This window comes from Choloepus didactylus, chromosome 5, assembly GCF_015220235.1.
Source record: "Choloepus didactylus isolate mChoDid1 chromosome 5, mChoDid1.pri, whole genome shotgun sequence".
Lineage (NCBI taxonomy): Eukaryota > Metazoa > Chordata > Mammalia > Pilosa > Megalonychidae > Choloepus > Choloepus didactylus.
Window position 1 is genome coordinate 53802374 of NC_051311.1, and position 14411 is coordinate 53816784.

General features: G+C 35.6%; 1 protein-coding gene across 3 annotated transcripts in view; it reads left to right on the forward strand.

Moving 5' to 3' along the window:
• Positions 1-14411, forward strand: part of PTN (pleiotrophin) — a 129457-nt gene that overhangs the window by 85707 nt on the left and 29339 nt on the right. For all 3 annotated transcript variants that reach the window (XM_037836084.1, XM_037836083.1, XM_037836082.1), the window contains one exon: positions 13073-13188. In XM_037836084.1, coding sequence (XP_037692012.1) covers positions 13074-13188 — 115 coding nt within the window. In that variant the 5' untranslated portion in view covers position 13073. The remainder of the gene's footprint in view (positions 1-13072; positions 13189-14411) is intronic.

Consider the following 14411-nt stretch of genomic DNA (forward strand, 5'->3'; position numbering starts at 1 on the left):
TCCTATGTTTCCTTCTAGATGTCTTATAATTTTACCTCTTACTTTGGGTCTATGATCTATGTTAATATAATTTTTTATATGATTTAAAGTAAGGAATGAAGTTAATTATTTTTGCATATGACTAGCCTATTGTTCCATTTCCATTTGTTGAAAAGATTGTCAAAAATCAATTCACCCCATATGTTTGGGTCTAATTATTGCTCATTATTTTGTTCACTGATTTATCAGTATCATTACCACAATTCTACACTTTCTTGATTACTGCAGCTATATAGAAAGTAGTATTATCAGACGGTAAAAGTCTTTGAACAGTGCTATTAATTTTTAATTTTTTTGGTCAAATAGATCAATTTGGGGAAAATATATGTATTAACAATATCAAAGCTTCCAGTACATGAATACAGTATATCTCACCATTTACTTAGGCTTTCTTTAATTTATTTTAGCAAAGTTTTGTAGTTTTCAGGATACAGGTTTTGAATACCTTTGTCAAATTTATCCCTTGTTATTTCACATTTTTGATATTATTAAGGGTGTTTTTCTTAAAATTTCAATCCTATTGTTTATTTCTAGCATATAGTTGTGTAATTGATATTTGCATTTTGATTTTGAATCCTGCAAACTTGCTAAACTCCTTATTCATTGTCGTAGCTTTTTCTGTAGATTTGATGGGACTTCCTACATAGATGATTATGGTGTTGTGAATAAAGACAGTTTTAATTCTTCATTTCCAATCTGATACCTTTTTTCCCTCTTCTTTTACTTGCTAGAATATATAATACAATGTTAAATAGCAGTGGTGTGAGCAGATATCATTGCCTTGTTCCTGATCTTAGACAAAAAGCATTCAGTTTTTCACTGTTATATATCATGTTATGTGTAGGGTTTATGTAATTGCCCTTCATCAGATTGAAGACGTTCTCTTCTATTCCTATTGCTGACACGGCGATGCAGGAATGAGACACGGACACAAAGCTAAGAGTTAAGGGAGCAGGGGGCCCACTGCCTCTAGGGCAAGTGGACGACAATGCATCTTTGCTCCAGCTATTTATCAGAGCAGATCACGTGCATATGCTCAAGGTACATCAGGTGTAGTTACATCAGGTGTGCACATCTTGTTTACATCAGGAACATCATAGTCACAAGACTTACATCAGGTGTATATCCTCATCATCATAGTCACAAGTTACATTCTTTACAGGGCGGGCCTGCATGGTATTCTATGCAGGCCTGCAGCTCAGGGTTCTAACCCACCACCCTAGATATACCTCAGGCAACATGGAAAACTCAGTTTCCCACATATTCCTAATTTACTGAGAGTTTTAAATCAGAAATGGGTGCTGGGTTTTCTCAAATGCTATTTGAAAATGCGTTGAGATGAGCATATCATTTTCTTAACCTGTCTGAATAGAATATTATCAGTTTAATTGCTCTTCTCAACAAATCAGTCTTTCGGTTTCTTTGATTTTCAGTGTTGTTTTTTCTTTTTTAAAAATTTTATTCATTTCCATTTTGATCCTTGTTTTCTTTCTTCTGCTTGCTTTATATTTTGTTTTCTCTTTATTTTTCTGATTTCTTAACATTGAAGCTGAGGTTATTGATTTTAGATCTTCTTTTCTAATTTGGATATTTAGTGCTATAAATTCCTCTTTAAGTACCTTTTCACCTGGAATCCCAAAACTTTTAAACATCATGTTTTAATTTTCATTTAGTTATTTAGGAGCATGTTATGTAGTTTTTTGATATATTGGAATTTCCAGAATCTTTCCATTTCTGGTTTTCTGTTTGAATTTATTGTAGTGAAATAACATGCTTGTATAATTTGTATACTTTTAAATTTATTGAGACTTGTTTTATGGCCTAGAAAATGGTCTAACTTGGTAAATGTTGTATGTTCACTTGAAAAGAATACATATTCTACTCTTTAATGATGATATATTCTCTAAATCACAATTAGGTTACATTGATTGATGTTGGCTGCTCAAATCTTTTATATCCTTGCAGATTTTTTAATGTAGTTTATTATTATATACTGGATATCATAAGTAATATATTGTATTCAGTCTGAGATATCTTGTCTTTGTTTAAAGGGTGTTGAGTTTTGTTCAAATTACTGGCGAATCTTGTCATCCTACAGGCTTGGTTTAGGTTTTGTTAGGGTCAGGTTAATTTTGTTTTTGTTTTGTTTTTCCTTAATGTTAGTATTTCTCCCTTGATCTATGGTGTGTTCTTTACTTCTAAGGCATGGACTTTCTGGGGTTTAAATTGAATGCTTGAGATGTTCAGCATTTGTGTGTTCCAAAATTCCAATATTTCCCACCAATGCTCGGTCTCTGAAATCATAATTCGGCACTTTTCCTCCATAGACCACTCACTTCTAGGCCTCTCATGGTCTTTCTCTATATCAGACATAGCCCAGCCTTCAGCCTAGTCCCCAAAGGGAAAATTTAGGAAGACTTCTGAGCACTCCATTGGTGAAATGCCTTCCTTTATGCTACTCTGCCCATAAATTCCAGCCATTTCAGAATCCTCTATCTGATCTCTTCATTCTACATGCACGGGGACTTCCCTCCCAGCCTAATGGTAAGGAAAATGCCCACATTAGGATACCTGGGGCCAATGTGCACTTCCCTTCTATCAGTGATGACAGTCTTGCAGTGCCTGTTGTCCTGTGCCTGAAATAGGTATCTGATAAGTTTTTCAGTTTTTTGGTTTCAGGATGAGAGGGTAAATTCAAAACCAGGTGGGTCATTGTGGCCTTGGGCAAGCAGACATTCCTTAAACTATATTTCAATAATAGGAGAAACTATAATTTATCTTATCTCTATAATTCTGGTGGAGAACTTTAAGCATACCATAAGCAAATGAAATATCCTTATGTTCCCCAAATTAATTTAAAAAATATTTTCCTTTGCTAAGTTTCATTTTGTTGTATTTTAATGTATACATACACACTGATTGAAATACACTGTATAAAGTTATTTATTTGAGAGTTTAGGAATCTAAAGAAATAGGGAAAGCATCCAAGAATAAACCAATATGAGGTTTGTAAGACTTGAAGATGAAGCAGTGAAATAAAGAAAAGTGAACAATAAATAAGGAAAAATAAAATTAAAACTGCTAACATCCCACGTGTAAACAAATGTCTCTTGAATGTAATGTAGGAGACAGAAGAAATCACCATTATTAACTAAATGTATAAAGTGGAAAGATAAAACAAAGCTACGTACATGCCTAACCAAATTTTTGACTGTAACCTTAGAAAAAATATTACCTCTAACAATATTTCCAATATTTCTCCACATTTCATATGCAATGTGGAGAAAATTGATTTAGATAAAAAAAGATTACCCTAGAATCGTCTCCACAGCTCTTTAAAAATGAGGATTAAAATGTATTTTAGTTACTATTGCAGATAATGCCTGGTGCTATGCAGAACCTCTGAGCTTTCCTTTCTTCACGTCTGTGTGCTCTCCCACCCCAGACTTCAATGTGATTTGAATGGCCAGCCCCTGCTGCTGTTCTTCAGCAGCCTGCCCTCTTGGGAGAGACAGATAATTATCAAATAAAATAAAGGTATAATAAATCCATCATTGTAATAAATCTAGTACAACAATGATTTTTTTTAAACTGTGCTAAGGGAAAAATAAATCCAAATGATGGTACAGAGGTGTTCAAGGTGGATGCTATTTTAAATACCACGGTTAGTTATCATACTGGATACCGGGCTATTTTTTCTCTTCTTTATTTTTTTGTTTTATTCATTTATTTAACAAAAATTTAAGTGGCATCTATGTGTCAGACACTTTTCTAATTTTACAAATGAGTAACAAGAAAATGATAAAGTTCTGTCCCAGAAGGACTTACAGATTACTGATGGAAGAGATGTGTAAGCACTATTATATATACATATCAGAATTCCATATGCATATGCAGACAATTTTAATATTACATCAGAAGCTTTAGAGGAGATTCTAATTGTCAGTATTCTAATAGGACCTCAGTGGTTCATGGCTTTTATTGTGAGTAATTTTCCTAAGATGAGAATTCACTTCTTGGCTGGTATGTGGGAGCCAGTCAGTTAGCTAGTGTGGAACCACAGTGGACTTCTCAGTGTCTTTCTCTCAGGAGAGCTTTATTGTTCTCCACTTGCTTTGTACAGTTAAAATTATATAGATAGATAGATAGATAGATAGAGGGAGAGAGAGAGAGAGAGAACTAAATAACTCTGGATAAGAAAACAACTTCTAGTGGTGAAAAGGATAAATTGAAAAGGTGTAAAAATTGATAATTACTAAATATTAATGGTCTAGAGGACTCATGCCATTGTTTTCAATTTTCTATGCCTCATTTTATGGAATCATTAATACATTTTTGTACCACTTTGTTCCAGTTTGCTAGAGCTGCTGCTACGCAAAATACCAGAAATGGATTTGCTTTTATAAAGGGGATTTATTAGGTTACAAAATTACAGTCCTAAGCCCATAAAAGTGTCCAAACTAAGGCATCAACAAGAGGATACCTTCACTGAAGAACGGTCAATGGCGTCTGGAATACCTTTGTCAGCTGAGAAGGCATGTGGCTGGCATCTGCTGGTCCTTTGCTCCCAGGCTGTATTTCTAAATGGCTTTCTCCAAAATGTCTCTGGCCTTCTGTCTCTATTAGCTTCTCTCAGCTCTCTGCTTAGTTCTCCTGGGGTGTTTCTCTCTTAAGTGTCTGAGAGTCCTCTCTTAGCTTCTCCGGAGCAAACTCTGGTCTTCTCTTAGCTTAGCATTTCCAAACATCCTTCTGTCTGCATCTCCAAGTGTCAACAAGCGTCAGCATCTGTGTTGGCTCTTAGCTGTCTTAAATACTCCAGTAAACTAATCAAGACCCACCGTGAATAGGCGGGGTCTACACTTCCATGGAAATAATTTAATCAGTGGTTTCCACCCACGGTTGTGTGAGTCACATCTTCATGGAAACAGTCAAAAGTTTCCACCCAACAGGATTGGATTTTAAATGATCATGGCTCTTCTGGGGTCCATAACAGTTTCAAACTGGCAATACTTGTACATTCAAAGCTTGTGAATGGCCAGAGTCTACGGAATGGACATTGTGCTCTGAGTCCCCAAGAGAAAGAGGACAATCATACCCCATCAAGCCTTCATCAAAATTAATATCTTTGAACTAAACCTTGGATGGTGATAAGGGTTTGCAGGGTAGAGAGGATTAGAAAAACCTCCAGTGACATGGGGCATCATCAGGAAAAGACCAGTTAATTGAAAACACCTTTTCTGGTTTAGGGGAATTAAAACCATTTCTTTCTGGCTAAAGATATATAAGTTGGAGGCAAGAGGAGAGAGCACATAAGGGAAAGGAGTTCAATGAGAAAGAAAGATTTTGAGATAATCTAGATACCTTAGTTGCAAAGGAGACAAAAAAAGTAGCAGGAAGGTGAGTTAGAAGATAGGACAATAATCTAGTGAGGGAAAGGATTGAATTAGCATTTGTGCCCAGTGAACATTCAGTGTTTTGCATTCTATTATAGGAAAATTCCATCCAAAATGTTGATATGTTGTCTTATTAAAGTTAAAAGCAAAGGGGCCAAGGGGTACAGTAGAAATTAAGAAAGCACACTGAAAGAAGATACTGTGGTTCTGCCAGGTGGGAGGTACTGAGTTGCTTGTTTTTCATGCATAATCTCTAATCCCAAAACATTGCCGAACAGATTTTATCCCCACTTCTAGAGCTAAGGAAACTAAATTTCAGAGGAATTAAATATCCTGCTTCATATTACCCAGAAAGAGTGAGGATTCAAACTCAGGTCTAATTTATTTCAAAGCACTTACTTGTTCTCTATTCCAAGTTGCAGCAGATAAACACAAAAAGAATTGAGGAAACTATAAAATTGTAAAATTCTTAAAGTCCATCTCCAGTTACTTTTGATGACAATAAATGGAAACAGTAAGGGCATAGTGTAAACAACCCATGTCACTTTTGAACTCATTTGACACCCCCAAATAATTGAATAAACATACCTTCACATCACAGTGGAAAACCAAATCTATTTCCATTGAATACTTGTTATGGTTGATTTGTTTATTTTTCCATTCTAATTCCTACATGCTCTGTGCATTCAGAGTTGCATTTCAACTTGTACAATTTTCAAGAAATCTACATATCCTTGTAAAGATTAATAGGGGACAGAAGTTAAAAGACTGTATGCTTTTAGTCAGAATGGATTTCCTATTGTATTACCAAGTCAGAAAACATGAGAAAAGAGAAATCTGGAATATCATGTTTAAATTAAATAAACAGTGGTCATTATTTTACCTTGGCATAGGTAAACACTTCTTAAAACTATATTTTATTTGATTTATTTTTTTAAAAATATGACAATAGATATTAGTGCAGGTTATCAATTGGTAAGATTTCAGGTTTGAATTGTGCCTACTCATGAGCCAATAGGAGTGAGTGAGTGTTGATTGTTGGTCAAACTGAAGAAAATTAAATGGATCCAGAGATTGGGATAGAGTGGAGAGAACAAGTCAATCAGTTGTGGATGGTTAGTTACTGATTTCTAGAATAATTATAAGAGCTTGGAGGCAAAAGTATGACTGTCAAAGAGAAAAATACTAGGGAATTAAAAGTGAAAATTAGGGGCTCTGTGGTAAAATATATATCAATAATAGATACCATACTTAACCGGCTCTTTCTCAACTGGAAGAAGCCATCCCTAACCACTCTACTTAAATATTCATCCTCAAATCACCCTTATTTTCACATCATTTTTTAAGTTTTTTCATAAAATTTACCACAATCTGCAATTGTCTTGCTTAAGAATTTATTTATTTGTCTGTTTGTTTGCATGTTACTTACTAAATTCACTAAATTCACTAAAGCATCATGGGGTCAGCAAACTTGTTTATCTGGTTCAACTCCTTATCCCTAATGCCTAGAAAAATATATCTCACAATGGACGCACCTTTTATATATATAGTTTTTAAATTATTGAATAAATAAATAGACTGTTTATGATGATTACAATATCAGTAACATGAACATGAGTCAGTATCTGTAAATTGCTTTAAATGGGCCTGTTTCGGTTTGCTGTTGCTGCCGTTATGCAAAATACCAGCAATGGATTGGCTTTTATATGGGGGATTTATTACGTTACAAATTTATGGTTCCAAGGCCATAAAAGTGTCCAAACTAAGGCAAAAACAAGAGGATATCTTCACTGAAGAAGGGCCGATGGCATCCAGAACACCTCTTGTCAGCTGGGAAGGCACGTGGCTGGCGTCTGCTGGTCCTTTCCTCGTGAAGTTTTGTATCAAAATGGTGTTCTCCAAACATCCTTCTGTCTGCAGCTCCAAGCATCTCTAAGCATCAGCAAGTGTTTGGGTCTGTGTTGGCTACTAAATACTCCAATGAACTAATCAAGACCTACCATGAATGGGTGGGGTCAAATCTCCATGGAAACATTTAATCAAAATGTTTCACCTACAATTGGGTGAGTCACATCTCCATGGAAACAACCTAATTCAAATATCCCACAAGATTGGATTAAAACATGGCTTTGGGGGGTGGGGGCATAATATATCCTAACCGGTATAGGGCCCTTGCATATAACGAAAAGTGTGTTTGTTAAACAAATGAGTAACTTCCTGACTGATGTAATGTGGGATAAATTAAATGGTTAATTTTATGGTATTTAATTCCATTATTCTCTTTGTCCTTTCCTAATTCTGCTCACAGAAAAAGACAGAACTAGAGACCAACCCAGTAACGTTGAGCATCTCTAATGCCCAGATTTTGGACTTGAAATATCATTTCCCATTAAAATGAACAAGGTCTTTTAAAGGAATGGCAGATTACAGGTCTAGGGCAGGAAATTTGTAAGAAAGAGCTGGGATATCTTGGCACACCAGATAGCAGAGAAACTATCAAGGTTGCCAAGAGTCATGTCAAAATAATTCAGGAGCCAACTAGACAAGGCTCACATTTGCCAACAATGGAACAATTTGAGCTTCAATAAAAAGAAGTGACTTAAAACCCATCAAATATGAATACATCAATGAGTTCATAATAGTTAAAAAAAAATTAATGGTTGTATTCTAATTATGTTAGGGAAAAATTCATTATCTTAAAACTTAGATAAATAAAGGGAAAGAATCAAGAATTTACCCCACATTTCTTTATGAACTATAAGACTGGAAAACAAGATAACACGAGAAAAAACTTCTCATGAAATAATTCCAGGTAATAAATAAACATTAAGAATAGACTTAGAATATCATTATTTTGAAAACCCCATCAATAAGCATAGAGCACTAAAGGCTGTTAACATCACCAAAGAGTAAAGAACAAATATTATGTGGCTCCTGATGAAAGAACCAAACTGCATTTCCCAGAAGGACAGTACCAGGGTCTGAATAAACCTTTGCATTCAGTTACCGATTTGCAGGAAAAAGAAAGGAATGTTGAATTGCAGCATGAATTTGTAACAAGCAAAATCCAGCCTGTGAGATATTACTGATTAAATGGCCTGAGTTCTGTGGGGTTGGGGGAAGAAAAAGAAAAAGATGGATAGTGATCCTGTACATTTTAAAAAGGAATTTAAAGACATCAAGTTTTACAAAATTGGCAAGTCTGTAGAATACAGGGAAGCACACTTGAATAAAACTCTAAAGAAGTGCAAAAAGTAATTACTATCCAAGTTATTTTTGGAGAGATGGGGAACATGGAAAACCTTCTTATGACTGAAAAAATTCTTGTAACAAGCCACCAAGCTATACAATTGCTTTGTGTGGTTTTCTATATCTTGTATTTTGTTTTACAATAAAAGGTAAAAAATTACTATTTCATGGGAATTTAGAAAACTAGATAGTAAAATGTCTAGAAAGGTCTATTTTTGTGTAACGTGATACAGAAGCATCACAAATCATTTATTGATTATTCTTGCATGTATGACACTGCTTTAGATACTGGTTTTTGCTTTCAGCCCAACTTCTTCAGAGTGAATTGCATATTCCGTGGCATCGAAAAAGGGGTGAGACACATTTTAGCATGACTATTTATTCCTCTATTTAATGCCATGTTTTGGTGATATTTTTCACTAGCAAACATTTTACTGAACAACAATTATATAATGGAGCATAGTCCTAGGCACTTAAAATATAAAGAAAGGTGGAATGGTTTCACCACACAAAGTGCATTTACAGTTGCAAAATGAAATGGTTTTTCTCATTTCATACAGATTAAATTGCACTAACATGTTTCCTAGTTCTTGACATGGGATCCGTTGACTTCAGCAAACTGAAAGGAAATATTGGGGATGAAAGTCCTTGCATTTGTTTAATCTTCCAAAAGTCAAAAGGCAGAATGATTTTGTCACCTGAACAAGACTTTAGTTGGCCTTAATTAATATATGTCTCTATCTATTTTCTTTTGTTTTTGCTTTTGTATAACATTAGATAACTCAAAGTATAACATTTGTTGTTTTTCAATAAAATGAAACCCTTCTTTGTAGTTAGGAATAAGGGCATAGGATGAACTAAACTTTAGCAACTAAAATGTATATATATTTCTTAATATTCTGGGTTATTTCGATCTTGTGAACCTTTCAAGCATCTCTGGCAGTTGATATAATCACTCTGATTTTGCAGATGTCAAAACAGAGGTTCAAATGGTTGTGATTTAGTGATTTGACCAAGGACATCCCTCCATAAATAAATGGGGGAGCTGAAGTTTGAGCTGAAGCTTCTGCTTCCAAAACCCTTATTATTCCTACCAAACAGGTCAGTGAGGGAGAGATGCTAGCCAGCATCCTGGTCCTGTGTTTACACCAGCCATTACCATCTTGAAAACTCTAGATCTTATTAAAATGCTAAAGGAAAGGGAAGATACCTTCTTCTGATCAGCTATTTCTCTAGAAAAAAGAATAGGACTTCATAGATTAATACATTTCCCCTAGGAGCTTGTTTCTTTAACTTTAATTTACTTTGATTATTGGCCTCAAAATTTATTAGTGATTCACATAACAAAAATTTCCAGACATCAGCATGTATCTTTGTAGTCTAAACTCAACTGTTAAGCCCTGTGAAATTAAATGTATCAGGACGAGTACAAAGACAGATGGCAGTAGAAAGAGACAGAGGTGAAAAATAGGTAAATTATTCAGAAGAACTGAGTCAACTTAACAAGCCTCCTTCTGCTGTTTTATTTTCCTCAGTGTGAAATATGACATGATCTGAATTACTTCCTAAACTCATTTAGTAACCTGTTTGTTGGAAATCAGGCAGGGTTAAAACTGTATATAGTGAGAGTTTTTACCTTAGCTTGGTGCTAGGACAAATAAACAATCAGCTGTGCAATTAGCACAAGCAAGGGGAACCGCTATTTAATATACACTAATTACACAAATATTTACTAAAACTATGAGGGGCCAGCAGGCTAATTGGATATTGTTTGGATACACTCGAATTTTTAAATAATCTTAATCATCCCGTTTCTAATCCCCCCCTTATTTTCTCTTTTTAAGGAATCATCATTCATTTTTTCTACCCAGGTGATCTAAGCTATCAAAATTAAGCTATCAAAATATAAGTTTAGGCAGCATGGTGGGCAAAACAGGAGTAAGCAGAGGAAAAATCTGAGGAAGAGAAAGATATTCTGAACTCCAACCTTTTGCTGATCACATATTTTACACAGGAGACTCACTGTACGCATGGACTTGTATGCCTTTTCCCTTAGAACATTTTAGAGTTGAAACTCGTCATTTACCAACTTCTTAAGATTCTGAATTGTTCTTAATTAATATCAGAAGCAGGCAGGGCCCATTTCCAGTCTACTAAACCTCAACTCCCATGTTCTCTTCCACTCAGCTCACACTCCAGTTAAGGTAATTAGTTTTGAAGTCTTCTCTATGACTCAAAAATTTAGATGGCTAAGGAAATTTTGGCCAGCCTGGATTATTTTCCATAAAGTTAAGTGAATTTAACTTGATTCAAAAGAAAACTTTTTGTAAATAATTATGAAAGTAAGATCTTAGCAAAGTAAAACTAGAAATTCTGAGATTAAAACTAGCCAATAATTTGAAGTAACTTTCTATTAGTAACTGTGGGGTGTGTGTGTGTTATTGTGTTATTTACAGAGGGTAGAGTTCTTTAAATTTATGCAAAGTAAGTTTCATCAGTAGGATCTGAGGCTGAATACATTACCTGCTATTTATGTTATAAGGCTTTGAAGGACCAAACCAGACCCAAAGTAGCCACTCTCTGCTTGATCAGAAAGTTCTCTCAAGTGCTGTGCTTTCTCAGTGGGTTTGTTGAGTAAAAATTCACAACTATTTAAATACTTCAGAGTATTTATGGGTAATTTGTTAAAGGTAAAAGCAAATTCGAACTTGGAGAGAAACACATTAAAATTTAAGAGTTCTAAATCGAAAAGTTAACATACACTTTAAGGAAATCCAAATGAAAAGTATCAAAGTGGATAATGACATTAAGTTCTCAGACAGCCTTTGGGGAAGGCAGCAGAGGACTTTCACTTTGGTTCATTTTATACCTAGCTATTTTTAAAGATTTTTGAATATATGATAAAAAGTATAGTAGTTTAGCTGCACCAGGGCACTCAACTCTGAGAAGAATTGTCAAATTCTAAGTCTAGACTGGCTTCTTGTGTTATTCCTGCCCAATGGAAGACACAGGGAAAGCCTCAGAATTAAGAGATACTTTTCTGTGTGACTTCCAATGGAGTATAGGGATAAATCAAGGTCAGGAGGGAGAACAATGCATCCAGTACTAGAATAGAGGAAGTGATGGAGATAGTGAGTAGCTAATCATGGTTTGTGATTCAACGGAAGGACAAAATGACCAAAATATTAATTTTATTTGGCAAATGACAGCATTTCCAATGTCACAGAAATGGAGACAAAGTCAATGACAAGGATATCATTTCATAGATATTTTTGAATGAGAAAATCAGGTTACAGAACAGAATGATCCCGGTCCCATGTGTATGACAGAGAGAATAACTGTCTTTCACAAGGGTTTTATTACTCATACTTAAGAGAGTATGAAAACATCTAAAGCAATCTATTACTGTTTCTGGAAAAAATCCTTGAGGTAATGACCATGTGTCATTACTTACATATTTATATGAAATATAAAACACCATCAACACAGCAGATGGAGTTAACTAACTGCCGGGCAAGGTGCCACAGCCAGTGGATTCGTGTGGGTGTGGGAAGTGGGTGAGTCCTGGGGCTGGCACTGAGGCTTCAGTTGTGTTTTGGCAAGAAAACCACATCATTCTTGGCTGCAACAAATGACTTCACGTTTTAGGAGAGTCTTTCTAGTGTTATATTGGGATTTGGGTTCATATTAAATGTGAAACATTTCAGATTAGGAGTGAATGCAAAGGCTCTTCAGTATATTAGAGAATTTAGAGAATTTTCAGCTTTTGTGAGTTTACAGGTGAATTTGATATTTATCACCGGTGTTCTATCTCCAATTCTCTTTTGTGCTTCACTCTTTGGTTGATCAATGAATGATGGTGATACGATGATAAAAATAATGATCATGACATATGATAAAAAAAGTCAGAGATGTTGGTCATTAGCAATGCATTTAAGATAAGTAGTGAACATACACATGTGTAGATAATCCGTTTATTGTGCCCATTCACACTACCCACGGGGACTGCAACACCATGGCCAATTGTAGGAATCATCAGGAGTTTTGAAGATGGCTGCAGTAAGAGTTAGTGTAGGAGTCTGCTCAGACATGTCATCAAAATTATTCTACTTCCACAACTCCTGAGTCATATTTAGCAAGTGGTTGTGTGATGTTGTATGTGGAGAAGTATTGCATTTTGTAACTGAATACATGACATTGCACAAGAGCTCTTATTTCGGTGTCTGTTGGAGAAAAAAAGATAAAATTCTGGCCAAGGTAATTGAAATGAATCTTCCTGAGATCTAATATTCCAGAAGTAGAAGGTGGAGCCCTTGACCAAGGAGTTCAATGAGCCTTCCTCTTTGGCTTAGATTGATGCCACTTTCTTCTGTTTCTCTGTTTATCCCTAGCATGCAGTCCCAACAGCACCAGGAACAGCGTCGAAAATTTGCAGCTGCTTTACTGGCATTCATTTTCATTTTGGCAGCTGTGGACACTGCTGAAGCAGGAAAGAAAGAGAAACCAGGTAATCAGAAGGCAGGATGCTTTGTTGCTTAATGTCCATCTAGCTCAATTAATTGTTTTTCTACCTTCCTTCCTTCCTTCCTTCCTCCATTCCCTCCTTCCTCCTTTCTTCTCTTCCCTCCTTTCTCCCTTTCCTCCTTCTATCCCTCACTCCCTCCTTTCATTCCTTCTTTTCTTTCTTCCTTCCTTCTAAATATTTATAGGAACATGTTCAATATTCCCTCTCATTTTCCCCCATTGTAAGTCTTGGACTATAGGAACATGTTCAATATTCCCTCTCATTTTCCCCCATTGTAAGTCTTGGACTATAGATGATGATGATGCTCAGCATGATAATGATCACATTAGCAACTATTAGGTATGGAATATTGACCAGGAATCAGGTGCTTTGCTTATGTTACCTCTCTGCTTCAAAAAAAGCCATGCAAAGAATTGTTTTTAATCTCAGATTTACAAAGGAGAAAATCAAACCTCAGAGAGGATAAAACATCTTCCCAGTGTCACTCAGGAAGTAGGCTGTGGAGCTGGGAGTCTGTCTATGTGCATCATCAACTGAATTTCTTTCATGCCATTTCATCTACAAGACAGAGAAGGGTGCATTGACTTACATTGAAAGGGCTAATCTGGCAATTGCTACTTCTAATAGAATACTGTCTCATATTCTAGACTTAACTGCTTTTGACCATCTCTTTTACAAAAATTTTTGCTTCTGAAAGGAGATGTAGGTAAATCACTTAATACAGTCCCTAACACATAGTAAAAGTCAAATTAATATCAGTTCTAATTTCTTCCTCCTTTCTCTTGGTTATTCATTGATTTTATCTTTCAGCTGATACCCATCAAGTTCTTAATATTTACTGGGCACTGAAAGTAGAGGTAAAAGCAAAGACCCTGCAACTAATGTGTTCAGGATGAACTTGGTTACATTTAGGAGTTACCGAGTATTCTAGTTTGCTAATGCTGCCGGAATGCAAAACACCAGAGATGGATTGGCTTTTATAAAAGGGGATTTATTTGGTTAAACAGTTACAGTCTTAAGGCCATAAAGTGTCCAAGGTAACACATCAGCAGTCAGGTACCTTCGCTGGAGGATGGCCAATGGTATCCAGAAAAACTCTGTGAGCTGGGAAGGCACGTGGCTGCCGTCTGCTCCAAAGTTCTGGTTTCAAAATGGCTTTCACCCAGGACATTCCTCTCTAGGCTGCAGTTCCTTAAAAATGTCAC